The sequence below is a fragment of the Silurus meridionalis genome, chromosome 13 (genome assembly GCF_014805685.1).
Source record: "Silurus meridionalis isolate SWU-2019-XX chromosome 13, ASM1480568v1, whole genome shotgun sequence".
NCBI lineage: Eukaryota > Metazoa > Chordata > Actinopteri > Siluriformes > Siluridae > Silurus > Silurus meridionalis.
In genome coordinates this window covers 13,882,262-13,903,214 of record NC_060896.1, presented here as the reverse complement: position 1 = coordinate 13,903,214, position 20,953 = coordinate 13,882,262, and the positions used below count along the sequence as shown (strand labels likewise).

The 20,953-nt window shown below is 36.8% G+C and overlaps 1 protein-coding gene across 1 annotated transcript in view; it reads left to right on the top strand.

Annotated features, from left to right (window-relative positions):
• The first annotated feature begins 549 nt into the window (after positions 1-549).
• The window catches only part of cttnbp2 (cortactin binding protein 2), a 41,009-nt gene continuing 20,605 nt past the window's right edge, over positions 550-20,953 (top strand). The window contains exons 1-3 of the mRNA XM_046864456.1: positions 550-1,025; positions 5,245-5,352; positions 18,549-18,773. Of these exons, the coding sequence (XP_046720412.1) occupies positions 945-1,025; positions 5,245-5,352; positions 18,549-18,773 (414 nt within the window). The 5' untranslated portion in view covers positions 550-944. The remainder of the gene's footprint in view (positions 1,026-5,244; positions 5,353-18,548; positions 18,774-20,953) is intronic.

Here is a 20,953-nt window from a genome sequence, read left to right as displayed (position 1 = left end):
AAATTTTTTTTTTTAGTATGTCCGAGACCAATTAAATTTTTCTTCATTCACCAAGCCATTGTGGGCATTAAAAAAAAGTCTAACTCAGATGTATTCATGTGTGCAGATCGCTACAGACATGTTTTGCCAGTCGAAATTGGCTGTAACAGTTTTGTCTAGACCAACCAATTAGAGGACGGAAAAATGCTGACGCTATTCTGGGCCAGACAGCTGCCCTGTGAGGCGAATTTGAAATCTGATTGGTTAAAGAAACAGACCCATTGCTAATATAGTTTAATGTACATCAGCCAGCACTACTGATTTTGAAGGCCCTGGGCAGATTAGATTCACTTGGCAGCACAGAGAGGCTGAAATCTGATTAGACAAAAAAATCTAACATCCACATACAAATACTGGAATCAGTGCAGCCAAGAGAAACGCTACGAAATAAAAAGAATAAACTGTTGGGACTAAATTAATACAATTTCATGCAACAAATATTAGAATTTAGGTTGTAAATGTGGGTTAGTGCTTCTGATAGTGTTTAGGCCAGCAGAGAATGCCTTAATGGTTAAATGACACCAAAATGTCACAAAAAGGATAAATGATGGTGCCAAAATGTCGGCCAGTGACAGTCGCTTTAAAAACGCCCGCGCACAATGTGCGCGCGCTCACGTCACTACCCCCGGTGTGTAAAGCTCCGTCAGGTTCAGCGCGCGCGCGCACACCCACACGCAAACACTGGCAGCTGGAATACGGCTCGCTAGACGCCTACGCTGAAAATCCCGACCTGTTCCTGCAACTGTCTGGACTGTGTTGGCCTCCCGTTTAGCTTTCACGTAAATAAGAGCCATCTGAATATCTTGTCCGTGAGCGAGTCGCTTGTGGTTAAAGCCGTACCGGATGCGTGTGTGGACGGTGTGTGTGGCGCGCTCACTCCATCGGACCGCTACAGAGAGAAGAACATGGCGTCGGAAGGAGCGAAAGGGGAGCAGCCGCCTCCGCTGCAAACGCTGTTAACCGCTGGCCGTGGAAACGTCGAGACGGTGAGACGCACGTAGATACGCACGCGCGCGCTTACGGTTTTCTGTTTAACACCTTCAATGACATGCATGCAATTTGCAAGAAATAGGGTTTTTTACAAATTGCATTATTGTTGTGCATCTTTATCTCCGTGCTGCTGCTGCACTCCCCCAGAATCCCAGTGAGCCCGTGGTTTGGTGGACAGGCGGTGTAGAAGAGCAAATATCAAAATAAACACCTAACGTCCTTGAGGCATTTTGCACTGTTTTGTAGTTTAAAACACAACACTGTTGTTATTTATTTAGTATTATTATTTTGAAAAGCGCACTCAAAGCTACAGTGTAACGTTATCCTCCATAGGCTGCAGTGATGATTTATTATTATTTTATATTTATTTTTTAGAATCATAATGAAGCTTGAAGGGCTTTTCCATTTTCTCCTTTTTAAATAGATTAGTCACAATTGGATCTTTTTTTATTACATCTCAAAGTACCTTAGTCACGGTTTGTGATTGTCTTCGAGGGGTGTGAATCTTCGTGACATGATCTAATGAATAATGACAGAACTGTTGCTCGTCAAATGGATGAATCAAAATAAATGAACATTACAATGTGTTAGACAGTAGAATTATATTAAGGCCAATAACCTGCATGTCTTCGTAACCAACTATGACCCACATTTATAACCATCTGGACTGGAGGCCTTTACCTTCGAGAGGATGTTTTGTGCTTGTAGGTTTCCATATCCAAAAAATCTAATTGAGATTAATACTATTTTTGATTACAGCCTTGCAATCATGACCCTGCTGGATTTGATGTTGATGTTCAGCTCACAGAAATGATCAGCTTGCATACCCTGATCGTTCTGATCAGCTTTTATGAAAATGCATCTGGGCCCCAAGAGAATGGTGGAGAAGCCTGTATAAATACCGATTCATTTGGCTTTCAACATTATGCAGATGCTGTTCAGTCTATAGCCATTGATCACATCGTTATTTCATTTAATAACAAACACCATTTTACTTAAATATGCAAGGTGTTATTGACATGGTTGCATCCTTAAATAAATAAACAACTACAGTGTGTTGTACTCCCATACGTGTTTATTTATAGAAATGGATAGGTAAATGAAATCGAGTCTGTGAGCAGGGCTAAGAAGAGAATAGATGAGGAGGGCAGGAGGGAGGTTGGGGTATGTTCACTGGAGATGTTTCTAAATTGGTCTGAATTTCAGTGACTCAGCTGACATAGTAGCATGTCATACAGCCAATCTGAGCTGTTTTAACAGCCCGAGGCTCGTTTACGTTTACCATTCGACCGAACAGGTGCTCTGGCTATACCGCTATCCCTTGGTTGCGCTGTGTCAGCCATAAATCTCTGTCTCGCGAGTTGGTTCATCCCAGCTCCTCTCAAGGGCTTGCAAGGCTGTGGCAGTACTGCATGTCTGTATTTGAAGTCATTTATTCTCTGTTTCCACGCAGGCACTTCTTTTGTTTATTCTCAGTGGGATCCGATTCACAGGAGGATTTTTCTTTTTTTCCTTTTTTCGACAAGAACATGCAGGGTGGGCGTTCCATCTGGTTGGAGAAAGACTTCTGACAGAATGACGTTTACTGACAAGTTAATTGAAGAAAAAGGACGATAAACATTATTCTTAGTTACCAGAAAATTTATGAATCTTGATGTTAAGATTAGGTCCCTTGACAGAAGATGAAAGGTTGAGTAAGCTCACATATCTATTAGAGCCTATCATTTTCAAGTATTTAAAGCAGTTCATTTAGCACCTGTTTAGCAGGGAAATGGAGTGTATAGCTTATTTTGTATACATAATGTAGGTCTTGGGGCATTTTTATAGAACCTAGATTTTCTGGCGGGGGGCTTAGAAAGCCATGATTCTGTGCCATGACCTGTTTTTATAGATTTACCATGCCGATAATTGAAATGTTTTATTATACAAATATTATTTGGTATTTATGGGACTTAACAAAAACCTGATTGCTGCGAATATTTCACTTTAAGTTTAGTTAATCACTTAGTCTTTAAATTGTGATTACGTTGGGAAAGAATATGAATGTGTAATTTCAATGATTTAAGTTTAAATACATTTTTGCAGTCCGACTTGAAAACAGCTCTAGTATAAACCTTTTTGCTATAAAATAGTGACTGTATTAAAGAACATGTTCACAGTTCACAGTCATAGTCTCACCTCTCATTTTTGGAAGTCTGACTTGCAGGTGCAAGCTGTTTCCAGATTGCACGTGAGTGCTTTATGATAGCACTATGTTTATAATAGCTGCCCTGTACATGTTACACAATAAGGCAGTACACTTTGGTTGGTCATCTTTAATCTCCCCCAAATGGCCTCTTCCATTCAGTGAGGGTGGTTCTTGTCTATGCTGAGTGACAAAAGACTATGCACTATTTATTCAGGTGTCAAAATAGCTTTCATTCCACACAGCTTAAGATATCACTGTTCAAGTAACAAACCTTCTAGTCAGAAACATTTGATTTTTCCACCCCCACACACACACACAAGATTGCCAGTAAGTCCTTTTGAAATGCACCGACTCAGTCGTTTTCCTGGAACACAGTAATATTCCCAGAGCACCAGGCTAGAAAACACTATTTGCAGGGAGGAAGCTTATTGATTATATGTTTTAGAACTGTGTTATGACGTATGTAACCAAAGGGTTAAAGACAGATTTGTCTTTGCCTTTGGAATGACTCGCAGACTATTCGGCAATTTATAGGATATTTTTCAATTTCGGTTTGATTTGTGTAGGTTCCAAAAAAAAATTTATTAGTAAAATCTGCATAGGTTGCAGCACATTAAATATTAATTGCACGCTGCTATAAACTGGTAACTGCCATTTTGTGCTTGCAGCTATTGATTTTGTTTATGTAACATATTTGGGTATCAACAATCTAAAGTACTGACTGTGTTCAAATTAAAATATAACAAGCAACATGACTTTTTTGACAAAGAGCAAGACATCAGTTCAGTATAGAGTGTAATGTTCACTGTAATTCATATTCATTCAACATTTTTGGAAAGCAGTGTATCAGAAAATAAAGCATTTAAAAACAAGACCGGGGCATTTTATAATTTGAGTATTATGTGGTGTAGCAGAGCAGTTTAAATGGAAAAATTGGGGTTGGGGTTGACTGAATGCATTACAGTGGTGTGTGTGGTTAGGTATGCTGCTGAAATCAATTGAGCAGTTCTCCTTCCCTTTAAAAACTGTGGAAATGTGGTACGGCACATCAACAAAGCTTTGGTAAAGTCATACTATTTAATTACAGCAAATAAGTTTTCTATCACCACAATATTTTATTCCAATGATTTAGTTGCATCACAAATGTAGAGATTTGGACACAAAGACACACTTTTTTGTTGTGAATGCCACAAAATACTATAATAATACACACTTCACTAGAGCACAGTTTATCCACTAATGTCCCACTATTAACACTAATAAAAGTCAGGAAAAATTTTTTTTTTAATTATCATTACGCTTTGAACAGTTCCAGGAAGGGATCTAGGAAGAATTTGAATATTACACCCTTTTTGCGTTCTAACTCCACCTGTGTCAGAGCAAGGTCAATACTGTATATGACCATGCAAATAGCAACAGAATGCAAACTCATAAAAAATGTTTTTGCTTCTTTATGACCAAACTAGTATTTAGTAGTAATTAACTAAAAAAGGTATGATTGCTGTGTTGTGATATAACACCAATACTTTGCTTATGCGCCCAACACCAGCACCAGAAACATGAATGTGACATTGTCATGCCAAGAAAGTACATTGAACTGACCTTTCTGAAGTTATTCTGTCTCTAATGCATTGTGTGAGGTACAATCATTATTCCACTCTGCAGTTGAAGCAAAAAATCTCCTAAAGGCATTTTCTAATTGGCTTACATAGAAACCTGTGTCCTCGTCTGACTGTGAGAAGCAGGAGAGAGAAGACTGTCTTTTAAAGCATTGGCTTGTGGTTCATCACTATACAGCTGTAGGCAGCATGAATCTGCCGTATTCATTATTAACCAATGTCTTTTTATAATTTTATCAAAACTGTGGTTGCAAAAGCCTGTGTTGTATTTCCTTCCATTAAAGCATGTAATTATGAGCAGTGTGTGCTCTGACCACATTAACACTAACATTTCTTTAGTAAGACTCATAGCAGTTGTACAAAACTAACATTGCTGATTTCTTGCCCACACGTGTGTGTATGTTTCAGAAATGTGAGCTGAACATGGACAATCTGAGCAAGCCAGAGCTCCTAACCCTCCTGAGCATCTTGGAGGGTGAGCTAGAGGCCAGAGACCTGGTCATTGAGGCTCTTAGGGTGAGTGACTTTCTGCCTGATACACATAACACCCAGTATTTCAGAATACACATGCTTGCTGACAGTGGATTTTTTTTAGGGGTCTAAGCACTGAAGATTCAGGGACATTATCGTATTGCATTATTGTCAGCAGAAAAGCTTTGAATAATTTGCAATCACCCACTTGTATTTTTGGCAGAATCTTTTTTTTATTTTTTATTATACTATATTTACTTAGTCTAATCCTAGGTTTTTTTTTTTATTATTATTATTTTTTAATTTATTTATACCAATCTTCACACAATTGGTGCCGATCTACTAAGCAGCATGTTAATAATTAGGTAAAATGTTGCTCATCTGAATTTTTGATGGCTTCACCATCAGCCAGTTAGGTTTCAGCATGCATTTGACAGGGATCACACTGAGCGATCGATCGTCTCATGAAACACGGAATTGTAGTTCGGGGACTGACCCATTACTGCAATCTCACGAAATTGGCCACTGGGGAAGTTCATTATTTTTACACTCACAACACGCATTTCTCTTGAAAAATAAAGTAAAAACAGTAAAAAATTAGTTTGTTAAATTTTTTTTTGCTCAAACTGTAAACAAAAGCATTTTAATGAATTTCACCCATTTAAATTGGTAATAATTTGTATAATATGTGAAACCTACTTTTGCGATCTAGTTTAGGATTTTCACAATTGTGGTGTCATGCTACTCAACAGAGTGGGACTCTCAGTAAGTATTTAAATCATGTTAACCTTCAGGGGTTAGTGTTGGGTGCAATAGTCAGTTTTAGATTTTGTCGGAATAACCAGAAATCCGATTTCCCCAGCCATTCCACACAGCAGACATTGGCCTACCATCACTAAAGCAGATCATTTATGTTCTTCTGTGGTCTCTCTATTTTTTTTTTTTTTTTTTTACAGTGGTGTGAAAGTGTTTGCCTCCTGATTTCTTTTTTTTTTTTGCATGTTTGTCACACTTTAATGTTTCTGATCATCAAACTAATTTAAATATTAGTAAAAGATAACACAAGTGAACACAACAGTTTTTAAATGAAGGTTTTTATTATCGAGGGAAAAGAAAATCCAAAACTACATGGCCACACTTTTTCATACCACTTTATGTATTCTGGGAAGAACTGTCTACTAGGGTTGGTATGAGTGAGAAGTACTTTAGCCCTGATTGCAGGTTGTTGCTATATTATGGCCCTGTATTTGGTTTACACCTGATGGTTTATTTCATCTTATGAATTAGAATCCCCTTATGTTTGTTAAATATTTGGTTTAAATATCAGTTCTGGAACTAGATACAAATACAAAATATAGCTGGGCCTAACTGTGATTTAAAATAATGCTGGAATAATTTTTTTTTTTATTGCTTTGTTAAGAAATGCATTTAGATTTATGTAGATTATATGTATTTCTTCATTCAAGGCAGGTGTAAACAGTTGAGTATATGTAAAAATTAAAAGCATTCAAAAATATTTAAAACTCACAAACAAGAAAAAACTAATGAAACCAAATGTATTACAAAGACAGTTATGTCAGAGAAAGTTATATTGCAATCATATTTTATTTTGTTATTACCTTGAAATAACTTGAACAGCGGTGTTCACATGCACATATGTGCGTTTATAATGTTTGATAATAATTTGTACATTTAAAAATCTATTTTGTGTCTAGTTAAATCCCTTTAAGAGCTGCAGGGTTTTTGTACATGTATGTAAAAAAAGTAACAATTGAAACTCGATAGCTTTCACAAGTTTTCTCAAGTTTAAATATCTTATTTTAGCTGCATTTTAGCTGCACGTTTAAAGAAAGCTTTTGTGAAACAGTCATTTTAAATCAATGATTTGAAATAGGTCATTTAAAAACATTCTTAAATTAAGAGGAAAATAAAATAAGACTAGTCATCTTAATTGATGATTTGTCTTTGCTTACAAAATCTGGTTCAATGTCTAGTTTACTGATTTTTTTGTTTGCTTAAATGCAGCCTTTGTGTGCATAGAGACAGTCCAGAGCATACAGGTACAATCCATATAAACTCAGAGCAATAGTTGCCAGCGTTTCTAATATTCTGAATATAGGCAAAAACACGAGTGAATATACAAAGTATATTAAAATAAACAAGCTATATGAGGTAACAAGCTTATTTTTACAAATATAATAATGTAATCTTCCTAGTGTTGTCATGGTGGAAAATAGTAGAGAAAGAGCTATGAAAAAACTCGTTTCTGAGTAGTTATGAGCCAGTGTTCATGTTTGCATTCAATATTGATATACTGTTGTGTATATATAATATTGATATTATACTGTGGAGTTAACATTTTCAACATTGAGGTCAGAAGTATAGCTTTGGTCTTTAATAATTAATCTAGGCTAATTTGTAAGATGTGCTTTGGATGCTTCAAGCTTTACAGGTCCAGTGTCTGTATTTTTTTTCTAACGTGCCTTGTTTCTCTGCCTGTTACTGCAGTGCCTTTCATCACACTCTCTGTCGGTTGCCTTGTCTCCCAGTGTTCCCCCGGTCACTTCTTCCCTGTGGATATTCCAATTTTGTAATTCTCCCTTGTCCTTCATCCCGCTTTCCTTTCCTCATAGAAGTCATAAGATGAAAGTTCCATTTGTTCTTTCTAATGGGGGAAACTGGCTTGATTAAGTATGGACAATATATTGCTGGATAAATCCGTTAAGCCTTTTCTTTGAGACATTTTAAGGAAAGATTGAGTCTTGTGGATCAAAGTGACTGCTCCATGAATTATTAATGAGGTCCTCATTATTCAGAGGTCCTTATCTTTGTGATTAATTAGTAAGATGGATGTTGGATCACTTTCCATAAGTCGATTAAATAAATTGGCACTGAATCACATGCTTGACATCCTGCTTGGTTTCAGAGGCAGTCAGTGTTATTTGTGTTGGTCACAAAATAATGGGCACCAAATTTTTGGTCTTTTGCTTAGTGCTTCAGCTATAGTAATGCGAATAGTACAATAGAAGCATGCTGGCCTGCTTCAACAGAGCATCAGAATCATAATGGAAACATTCTTGATCCCAGGGTTCTGTGTTTAGGTGCAAAATCTGTGATGTGTCTCTTGTTTCCAGCATGAAATAAAATACGTCTGTGAACTGGACCTCTGTACTGATACTTAGTATTAGCTTAGTCTATTATTACTGAATAATCAGCTTGCCTTTGCATATCAGTTATACTATTTTATTATTTACAACAGTAAAAAAATGGTAAAAAATAAGATCTTAAGTGAATTTAAAGAAGAGAGGTTGAGCATGAGGCGGATTCAAACTTTCGGTCATCTCCTGCACATTGCTTTGAAGCGGATTCAGGCTTTCGGTCATTTCCTGCACATTGCTTTGATAGCTCATCAGTAACAAGGCACCAGTGTTGCTGTGCAGCTGTTACTCTGTTCAGATTGAGCCGTTCAGCATGCCATGAATGTGTTCGCCGCAACTGCCACGTGACCTAGTGGCAGGGCCATCACTAGGCCAAACTGGCAGCAGGCTCCAAAATAAATGCTGTGCATGTATACGTGTATTAAAGCCAGAGAGGGGGAGTTACAAATGTTCAAATTTAGCTTTTGAGATGTGCATGTCTATTTTTATGTTTGTGTCTCAGGTTTAAGCTAAAAGGATGCTAGACCTTGCTTGGCTTTGCATTATTATTAAAGTGACTGTTCGGTATTATTACGTTGACATATTGTCCCACTGTTTACATGTCGCTATTTATCATTTAAGCCCCTACAGCCCAGACATTGTTGTTGTAGGTGTAGATGAATTGACTTTATTTTGGTCGCTGAACATCCAGGAGTCGTATTTTTTTTTTTTGCAGTCTTAGACTGTTTGTGAGAACAGGGGTCCTGCTGACAGTGCAGTATATGTCAGAGCTCTTATTGAGCATTGCTGTACTCATTTTCTCTGTCTGCTTCTCGCATTCCATTTTTCATCTTTCTACTTTAAAACATCCAGATTGGCCTACCTGGCAACATGCAGCAGCATGGTTCCACATGAACAACTTTATGCCATGAAGCAGTACCCCAAGCTGTTTTTCACTTAGAGAGCAGATGAAGTGTTTTAGGGAGCTTACTTACCTGTTTCTTATATCTTTTTTCTTAAGTTTAACACTTTAATATTGAAAGGAGACCTAAAAATAAAAGGCCTATATAATTTTTTTAAATACTCTGACTGGAAATCACTTGATCAAAGTGTCTGACATTTTATATTATTTATTAATGAGACTCACATTTAAGGTTTAGGACCAGGCAATCATTTTAATTGGACATTTGGGAACCTCAAATATTCAATCATTCTCAAAACCGATTCATTTTGAGAGATTTCTTCTAAGTATTGGAATCTCTGGATTAATCTCTCAAAAATGTACCGGTTGCTGGATTGCTGATTATGAATTGCCCGAAGGCCTCTGTGTGTATTTCGTGCAGGGTGTTCACATGATGTGGGTCCACCATAACCCTGCTAATATAAAGTGATTAACGAGGGGTATTTTGGGTATTTGCTTAACACAATCAAATGATACAAGTGTGTTATTAACAACACCATCAAGACAAAGCACAATTATGCAGTATGATGAGTTTTAAATAGAAATCAGGAAGTGTCAGTCAACTATTAGGAAACCAGAGGCATTAGGAATGTAGCATTTGGCTTCCAGTAGAAAGACAAGTGACACAACTACAACAACACTCACTGACAGACATGCAACAGATAAAGAAAAATATACATTTTAAAGTTAACTATCAGTTATCAGACATGTCAATTTGATTTCCAGGTAACCGGTGTAAAACATTTTAATGGTAATGTTTTGGCCGTATTGCTTACAAATTTACTCATCCTACTTTTAGCTGAAGGAAAATTGTCTGAGGATTTAAAGTGTCCCAGTATGAGCAGTGATGGAATGTAAAAACAACTTTACTAAGAGTGTTCTCCAAAAAAAAAAAAAAAACACAGAGCGCATCACACTATACTTAATCTTTTGTTGCTTCGTGATAGCACCGAGACTTCATTGTTTTCTTTGCATGGCCGTGGGAAGAGTTACAATTCCATCTCACTGAATTTGTGGCCAGACTCAAACTCTGGAAAAACCTCGTTTACCTTCCACCCTTGGATAGAAGAAGAAAAATTGCTTCTTAACCAACTTCCATTTCCATGCACACTGATGAAGGTGCAAATCCTTTGGCACCATGTAATTTCTTTGGTGATGATGAATACCAAGTCTCAACTAATCTATTGTGCAGTTTTTCACATGGTCATTAAGAGGCTCTGTCAATACTTATATCTTGTCAAATCTGAAGCTACCTTATGGACATTACAGCTAGCTTTCTTAAGACTTACTCAAGATAGAAAAAGTTTAATTTGGGGCAGAATCCACGAATGCAAAATGTCTCAGCTGATCTATTTTTTTTATTTATGTTTTTCACATGCTAATTAGGAGAATTAGGTAACAAAATTAATACTAACATATAGTGAAATGTTAAGCTACAATATATATATAACAGCTTTATTCAGACTTCCTGAAAAGTTTATTTGTGGTAGTACTCACCCCTTCTAATAGGCTAGATGTACTGTATAGTATGTACTAATGGCACATCCTTTAAGCAGGATGAAAAGCAAACAAAGTCATTATTCATAGCTTGTGATTATTTGAGACTGCATTAATTTAATACATGCCTAGGATTTAAATGAAGATTTTGTTTAGTGCAGCGTTATCCTGTAACTCAGTGGTCTGCAACTGCAAACATTTAGGGACTCGCTGCAGTTTGTAAACAAGAGTTTATTTAATATTGTGTTACTAAAAGACTTACCACTCACAGCAGTCGTGTTTTTATATTAGCAGCACTACTGTCATTTGCAAACTTGGTTTCATTAGCTTATTTTTCTTGCGTCAACTTTTAATAGCAGCATACCGTGTTTAGCTCTGGCATGGCACTGTCAAACAAGTTAGCATAGCAACAAGTTTTTGCACATTGGTTCTTGTGACATTATAGTGAGCAGGAAATGGTTTAATTGTATGCAGTGTATAACAAAAATAAAATGATCACCAGACCATTTACTGTGCTACCACAGGACACCAAATCTTAGAAGTTAGCTGTTGAGGAGGTGAATGTGTGGTACATGTATGACAGCTACTGATTGTTGACAGTGTCTGCTTATGTAAATACAGAGATGACCTGGAGAGACTTCTATTTTATTTTGTTACAGGATACTTAAGTCACTATTGCATTAATTTTAGAACGGGCTGCATTTCAATGTCTCGTATAAGCAAAATGGCATTATTCAGTGAGTTAAGCTATTCTCATCATTCACATGTGCACCTCTCCGTTGTGGTCATGTTGCTGCAGGAATTCTTTTTTTTTTTTTTTTTTTTAAATGACAAACATATAAGTTGATTTGAATGTTTGCACGCTGGATCCAAATGAAAAAACATGCTGGGTATTTGTCCCATAAAATTTGTCATATAAAATATCATATAATAAATATCTCAGTACTCAGTATTTTTTATATATTCTTTTTTTTCTTTTTACCTTTCTGTACCATATATGACATCAAATACATTTCAGGTGCTGACCTTTAATGACTATATTGGTTGGTGTGGAAATGAACATTTATTGATACTGATCATATATTGGGCTTATAACTTTTGCTGATGTATTTCAATTGATCACAGAAATCATGTTGTTACTTGTAAGAGGTGAGAATCTAGTGTCTGTGCTGGCATTAGTTAACCCAATATCTTGGATGTTGGGTCTATTCATGTATGTCTGTTGAGCAGTGTCTGTAGAGCAGCCGTTATGTGAGAACGATGGATTTTGAAGACTAGTCTGCGCCATGGTGTGCACTACACTGAAATGTAGTTCATTTGAGAGGGTCATTAAAATAGGCCACTAGCATCATTATCCAGGGCCAGTTTTAGCCTTGCAGCAGTGGCTGTCGCTCTAATGCAGGAAATACTCTGAAACCTTCTCAGTCTACCCCCTATGGTTTGTTGTAAAATAAGAATTTACACATGTGAAGGAGTGACAAATAATGTCTTTCTTCTATAATCACATCGATATTAATAGACTCCCCCCTGAAGTTTTAGTGTGCATATGGACCTTGGTCCTGACTTTTTCTTTTAAAGAAAAAAAAAATGATTGTTATGGGGCAAGCTGCAGGGCATTGGTTATTTGTGTGCGTGACTGTTTTTGTGTGTGTGTGTAGAGAGAGAGAGAGAGAGAGAGAGATTCACAACTACCTACAGTTTGTTTAGCAGACCATTGTGAATAGCTAAACTTTTTGTTGATTTTCCGGTGTGAATTATTTTTAACCCCTATTTGAGACTTGCACAGGAGCAGTGCCTTTGATGAGATCTGGATTTTTTTCCCCTCTAAACCTTTCTAGGCTGCTTTACACTGACTGTTCCAAATGCCAGTATGTCTGCTTATATAAGTGCTTCTCGTTGGACTCTATTGCATCTAAACTTAGTCAAACAGAGTGAGTAATAAGATGGTGGGACAAAGTGATTCACCACTTGAGGTTTAGACTTCATAGAACTCCAGACAGACCATATGATTACAGCAGTCTTTTACGATTATTACTATCCCACTGAACAAGATGATCCCAATAATAAAAAAAAAATCTCAGAATTTTTTAACAGATATTTTATGTAACAGAAAATTAGCAGGCAGATAAATTGACTCTATTGAATATGCCACATTATATAATTGTCTGTTTACATCAATGAATGCAATTGACTTCTTTTTGCATATGTCATCATCTAGCGTGGTCTGAACTAGCAATGTTATGCTAAAAAATACATTTCAGAAGACTAAGTAAAAGAGGACATATGGGATTTCTATTTTTCACAGTAAGCTTAATGCATTAAATATATATTTTTTAATTCATTAGCATGTGCAAAAGCTTTGCAATGGTATTATTTAGGGTGTTTCTCTATGAAAAATGGCAATTTATGCCAATCTCAAGTCACAACCAAAGAATTGTATTATGATGTGACCTAGCTTTTCAGTATTTGTATATTGTTTATACTAGTGTATGAATGTTTGCGAGTGTGAATGACAGACAGACAGACAAATAGGCAGTGAAAGAATTTACAAAAGATGAGTACACTTATTTTATATATATATATATATATATATATATATATATATATATATATATATATATATATATATATATATGTAAAATATTAGTGCATATTTATGTAAGGCACAATATCTTTAGAGGGTAAATACATTTACAATATGCAATATCTACATTGTGTGTACTGTGCATAACTGTAATATACAGTGTTTATAGGGTTCTAATGTTGTACTGCAGAGTTCAGTAGGGTCATGGTGGAAAGAAAAAGGCTGGCCCTGAACCTGCTGGTTCTGGTGCGTATGTTTCTGTATCTCCTCCTTGATGGAAGGAGGTTAACAGTTTATGACTGGGATGTGTGTAGTCCTTGATGATATTATGAGCTCTGCGCAGACATTTGCTGTGGTGAAGGTGCTCAATGGCAAGTAGTTTGATGCAAGTGATGCCTTGGGTGGATTTAACCACCGTTTGCAGGGCTTTACGTTAAAAGCTTGTTAGAATCTCGGAGTACAGGTGCTGTTGTGCCTTCATAAACAGACCTAAATAGTTCTGGTGCCAGGACAGATCCCAGAGATGCAAACTCCTAAGAATTTCAAGTGGAGACCCTCTCTACCTCAGTTCCATTGATGTAAGACTATATCTTGATGATTGTGTGGTAGATTGGTAAACCTTAGGTAAAGAAGTTGTTGTAAAGCAAAATGTGCTGAAGGCCAGTTTGCCATTGAGAATCTCTTCCCAGGATATTAATTTACCCTTCCCACTTAGCTCCTTCTTATAAGGTACTGATATTCTACACTTCTAATTATATATTTAAGCTGGTTTTATGGCTTCTTACTCCTTTGGTCAGTGCTGGTGCTCAAGCTTTAATGGTTTAATGGTGATCACTCTGTGTTGTTAATGATTTGGGAGCAGTATTGTTAGAATAGAGCCGGTCAATGCAATAAGTGCTCATGACAGAGACTTTATTGGTAAAGAAGGGATAACAGATGGCATCATAGAGTGGGAAGAGGTCTCGAAGGACTGTGGGTCTTGCTTGGTTGGAACCTTTTCTCTATCCCCTAAGGCCTCTGCTTCATCATCCATCCCACCATTCCCTTGTCCTGGCCATGTACACACTCTAATTTACAGCTAATCAACTCCCATCCCTGACCTGTTTTCCTACTGGCTACTCAATGTATTTATTTTGCAATAAATATGATGTTTAAAGTAAATGTTCTTAAAAATAAAAAGTATAATTTATGTTTCTAGACTATTTATTAACACAAATGAAGCAGCTTATACTGCATTTCACATATTGCTATTTTATTAATGCTGATATACATTTGCTCTCATTTTTTTTTTTCTCCGTCTATGAGATTCACAGTGCACATTTGGGTTAAGCGACAGGATCTGCGGAAGTCCTTGGCTCACAAAGCAAGCTGTGTGATCTAATTGAAAGAGTCCTTGTGAGGAACTGAGGACACACGCGCACAAAGCGAGCACACAAAAGGCTTACTCATTGCTTAACCAAGGAAATGTCTGAGGACACTTGCTGTAGCAAGAGCAAAATATATTTTTCATCAGTGCTCAGATCAGGCTTCTAGACAAACCCTGCTTAGTGTCTTACACAATGTCTACTGCATAGACTACATTCCAGCTGGTCTTTCTCTTGGCGATTATATGTAAGTGAAGTCACCTTTTCCTTCATTCCTTCTGCTTCTTTTTTTGCCCACATACACACGTGACTTCTTAAATATTGGAAATGAAAGAGCTTTCTCAATTGACGGTCAGTTCTTCCAAAAACATATGGTCCAGGATGTATAGACGGAGACTCATGATTGGAATCGTTGGCAGTGAAAGATAATGTTGCACCCTGTGGGTCTGTTGTCTCAGGTTTCTTCCCTGCTCATTTCAGCTCATGTACTATCTGAACAAACATTGAACAAGCTTTATTTTGCTTGAAATATCTGGAGAAAGATTTTCAAAAATCTATTTAAAAGTAGCAACAACAAAGATAACTGGATATATAAAGGTTTGCAAAAAAAAATTACACTGGGATTTTTAAAAGCATTGGCATGCAAGGAGAACCATGCAAAGTCCTTCCAGACAGGTTGATGTAGGCAACATTTGTCAAATGTAGAAACAATGTCAAACCAAAACCATTATTTATTAAGCTGGATAGTTCTTTGTACCCTGGGAGCTTTTTTTTCCCCTCTGCTTGTCTCTTTGCTCTCTGTATCTTTGGCAGGTTGCCTGAATCCATCAGTCCTGCCAGTGCGTGCCTATAAAGGTTAATGCTAATAATAACCTAGGCCTGAATGCTAGTGGTTAAAATCAGACTACTCATGGAGTCCCAGTGAGAGTGTGTGACCCAAGAGAAAGCCCAGCACTGGCACTCCTAACTCCTCGTGCCACTCTGCTCCCCCCAATAATTCTTATTAGCACAGTAGCACAGCTAAGGAGCTGTTTGGTGCTTTTGCAAGCCCTCAATACTCTTTGCATATAATGCATTTGCAGATGCAAGCTCCTAATGGTATTTGCTATATTTCTCAATTTGAAACAGTCAAGACTAATTTCTAAGTAGGCTTTAAATCAAGGTTCAGTTGTGCAGACAGCTCTTATCTGAATACATCCCATACTGGATTTTCAAAAATACCTTATATCAAAGACCAATATTGTACATATCTCTATTCTGTGCCTAAATCTTTAAGCTCCAACAGAGCAACCAGAACCTGAACAGATTACAGTCAAACCTGGAGGTGATCCTGTGATATTTAAGTAATCGAAAAGCACATCAATTATATAAGGGAAACCTTTGTATAATTAGCATTAGCACATGCATGAGAAGGCTGACTGTAAACATACAAATGGCAGCTCTATGTAGAAGTTGATCTGAGAGAGTACTTTGCGTTTGCAGAGAAGAGCAGCTTGTGAAATATAACTGCTGTGGTGGATAAAGAAGAGGTAGGACAAGAGGAAGTAGAGACCCTGATTAGAAAAGGGATTTGTGAAAGCCCAGTGAAAAGCAGCAGATGGCTACTGGTCTTAAAGTGCAGAGTCCTATATGTCACAGCCACACATGCATTTTACGCTCGCTCTCCATCTGTTTACTTTTAGAGACTGGCTCTCTGTCTGTGTCTCTCTTTCTCCATTTACTTGCATCTTTGCAGTTGATGGTAAAAGTAACAGTAGAATCAGAATTTGCTGATAGCCTGTTACTGTAAACTGTGTTTCTTTCTGTTTGCATTATTTTCTTAACACTTTCTTCACATTTGTTTAGACTCCTTGCAAAGTTAAGTCAGAAACCTTAACTTATAAGCCAGTTGTTCCTATGTATTCTTGTAAATTGTAGGTAACTAAGGTGAAAAATTATAAGACCCATGTTTTGTTAGCACAGAAACCTAAATGACTAAGCTATAAAAAAAACATAGATGACATAATATAATTATATATGAAGGCTAGTTAGTTAGTTAGTTAGTTACTACTTAGATTTTCCACAGAGCTGAAATTTGCAGAAAATACACACAAATACAGTAAAACGGTATCCAAATGTAAAAGTTTAGATTCAAAATTCACACATGTATACATTCTCTTATGTACCTGTATACAGTATCTCACAAAAGCGAGTACACCCCTCACATTTCGGCAACCCTTTTAGTACATCTTCAAAGTACTGAAAATTGTATTTATTTTAGAGTAGTCAATATGCAGCTTGTCTAGCAGTATAGATTTATTGTTCTCTAACTATAACATACAGCCTTTATTGCCAAAATAGCTAACGGAAGTTTCATGCATAGCATCAACATTTATTTTGTGAATTTAAGGCACTTTTTATATTTTAAGAAAAGATGGGTTTAATGTAATTTACAGTAAATTAACCTATATTAACCTTTGTTGCTCTCAAGACTAATATATTATTATATAACAGCATGAAGGTTTTTATTGCCAGGCTCCATTGATTGTCATTTTTAAAAACTATATTTTTTTAAATAACTCTTTTATAACTATATAACGTGTTGTTTCTGAGAAGCTGATTTTTTTTTTACCTCCTTATATAATGCAGTCCTAAACTGTGTGGAAATTTATGTTCAGTAATTATTTTTTTCTTCAACATTTTCTTTTTTTTTTTTTTTTTTTTGTAATTACTTTTGTTTATTCTTTTTTTTTTTCTGGAATAGCCTTTGAGTAAAGCTGCTGCTCTTTTGAATTGAGAAGAGCCCACTAAGGTAGTTTAGGCATATTAAAAATCATGTCTCTTAATAGGATCTTGCTGGAAATGTATCAGGCATGTACCAATAAACTGACAGGTTAGAGAGAGAAAGAGAGCACAAGTGTGGATTTACTGTTTAGTCTTTTCCTTCTTTGGTGAGGTTGATGCACTTAGGAGGCAGTAACCTCAGGCATTCTTGTGTCTCTTGTTCTGTTCCTCCCACTCTCAGGCTAGGTCTTACTCTCTTTTCTGCTCTAAATATGGAGTCATCTGGATCTATATGCTGCTGGCAAAGATTTCTCAACACAGATTGATCAGCAGTTGATATGACTTGACAAGCAGTATTTTTCATTTGTTATTTATTCATTCATTTATTAATTTTTTTTATTACATGTATTGAATATGTTGCTTACCCAAAGTGACATTTGAAAGCATACATTCATAATTTTTTTAAAACACTCATTAGAAAAAACACCAAAATGTGCAATAAGCATTGTACATTGTTACTGTCCTTTACAATCTATCCTTTGAGAGATTGTAGACTAAATTGTCAATCTGACTTTATGTGCAATAAATATGGACTGATTCAGTTTGCTTTTGTGTTAAAGGCTAAAATGTTTCATTTATTTAATCAAGTTAAAATGTGTACTAAGTAATAAGGTCACCAATAATTCGTTTGGTGGGGGAAAGTGGGGTCTGACCCTGTGCTAGGTTCTGGTCTTTACACAGAGTCTAACTGGGCACTGCGTTTAATGGATTCCTCTGGAAAAGTGTGAGCCTGCCCTGCGTGTGCGTGCGTGCGTGTGTTTGTACATGCCTGTGCATTGTGCTACATCTGATACAATAATGCCAGTCTGTTGTGCACATATCTGGGTGTTTATATTGACATCTCTCGCTCTCTCTCGCTTTGTTTCCCTCTACAGGCTCGGAGGAAAGAGGTGTTCCTGCAAGAGCGTTATGGCCATTTTAGCATGACTGACCCATTCCTGGCCCTGCAGAGGGACTTTGAGTCTGGGCCTGGGCACAAGGAGCGGCGGGCTGTCAGTGCCAGCCCCATCACTGTTCTTGAGGCCGTTATGGCTCACTGCCGCAAGATGCAGGAAAGAATGTCTGCACAGCTAGCTGCCGCCGAGAGCAGACAAAAGAGGGTAGGGCTTTGCGTGTGTGTCTATCATATAGAACAGAAAATGTGTTTTAATTAAGTACTTGTAACTGGTTGTAACTATATTTGTATGTTCCACTTGTATGTGGTTATTTTGTATTATGGTGTATGTGGCTTTTATATTTGATTTGGTTTGGAACAGTAGCCAGTTGCTGGCTCAGTTTTTTGCTGATGCTAGTATTCAAAGTGTATGTGTTTCAGCCTATTATTATATGCTACTAATTATTAGTAAATATTTCTAATTGATAATAAAATGATCAATTAATGTTATGCTATAAATGGTTCATTTTCTTTTTTTTTTATTATAAAAATGTAAGCGAGTAATGGTTACTTGCTGGTACAAAACAGAGTAATGTCAAGCACATCTAATTTTTAAGACACCTGTTTACTCACAGGTTAATATGATCTACATGATTCAGAAGCTGGCCATACACCCACCCTGATCACCACACACTCCAGCACTTAGATCCTCTTTCACAACTCTCCAGTTGCATCCCTTTCATGTCTGCAAGCCAAATGTGTGAATATAAGATTGCATCCAGTTTGGGAGATTAGAGAGCTACAGAAATCCTTTTTAGGTTTAGGGCTTCAACTGTGTTACTGTGGAGCACTTTTAGGCCAAAAGATTGTGAACACTTGATCATCTCACAAATATTGTAGACCTTGTCCAAACTGTAAGGCACACACTTTTGTAGGAAGTTCTTGTATGCTGTAGCATTACATTTTCTTTAACTAAAACTCATAAGTGTTTCAGTGTTCATTTAAAAAACAAAAAAAAGGAGTACATGGTATGAGCAAAAGCATTAGGACACCAAATTTTTCTAGCGACTTCAGTTTTTTTTACCAAACTGTTACTACAAAGTTGGAGGAACACAATTGTTTAGGATGTCTAAAAAGCTGTAGCATTAAGTTTATTTACGTTTTAAGCATTAACCTTTATTTAAGTTTGGAGACCCAAGAGTGATGATTAATATGACAGCAAATGGGAACTATATGTGGAATATGGAGTTTCACATTGGAATGTGAGGCCTCCTTGCTTTTTATCAACACCTGACTTACATTTATATTTACAGCATTAAGCAGTCGCCCTTATTCAGAGCGACTTACATTTATCTCATTCATACAACTGAGCAGCTATAAGGTTAAGGGCCTCGCTCAGGGGCCCAGGAGTAGCAGGTTGATTTTGACTATTTCATACTTACAAGCCAAATGCAAAACAGTGAAACTCGAGCAGTGATCGTTCAAACCTGTATTCATATATTTACCATTTGGAAGATTTTCGACTCACCTATATGGTAATGTGTTCAGTAGAGTAGTAGAAGCAACCGATATACACAATAGAACTGGATTTGGCCTAAAGGATGTTCATGCTAATGTTTGAAGCTTTCTATCTCCTGTTAGAGCCACAGCTCATTAAGCCCACCCCCTCATCTTCCTATTTACAGATTGTCTCTTTAGTTGATGCAGCTTCATCTGTCAGAACTTGGAAAGTGTGTTAACATATTAATATGCATATTCTTAACATAGCTGCATATTTTGTTCTCTGAATGGTAAAATGCCTTGTAATAAAAATAACAAGCTCACATACACAGTTTCAGCTTTAAACTATTAAGCTAACCTTTCTAACTGTATCACCTTTTTTCTCCATCAGCATGAGGTCATCATTGTAGGTTGTGAGTACAGAATTTACCAGTTCCAACATCATGAGTGCCTTTCTCCATTAGCTCACTAGCTTTATGAGAGGTCAAGTTCCAGAACTTCATATAAACCTACTGCTGGATTTAGGTGTAATGCAATGCCTCAGAAAATAAAAGACTGTTTTTCCCTACATTGGTATCTTTTAACTTTACTGCCTTCTAGCTCAGCCTTCTCTGAAACTGAGACTCATTTCCCTCTCTTCCAAGAATAAAACATTCACACTTGGTTGTTATGGTGACAGATCACTTGTATTATAACTGGTTAACTATGATGCGCTCATATGACAGGCTTACTGGTGAATAATATGAATTTAATAGACCATGTTATGTTGGAGTTGCTCTGCTGTGGAGTTGCTCTGCTGTGACTGCAGACTTGCTGCTGTTTTGGATATGCCCATTCATTGTTATGAAGTAGCTCCTGAAATAGATGTAATCTGGTAGATGTTATCAAAGAAGCCATGAAGATCCA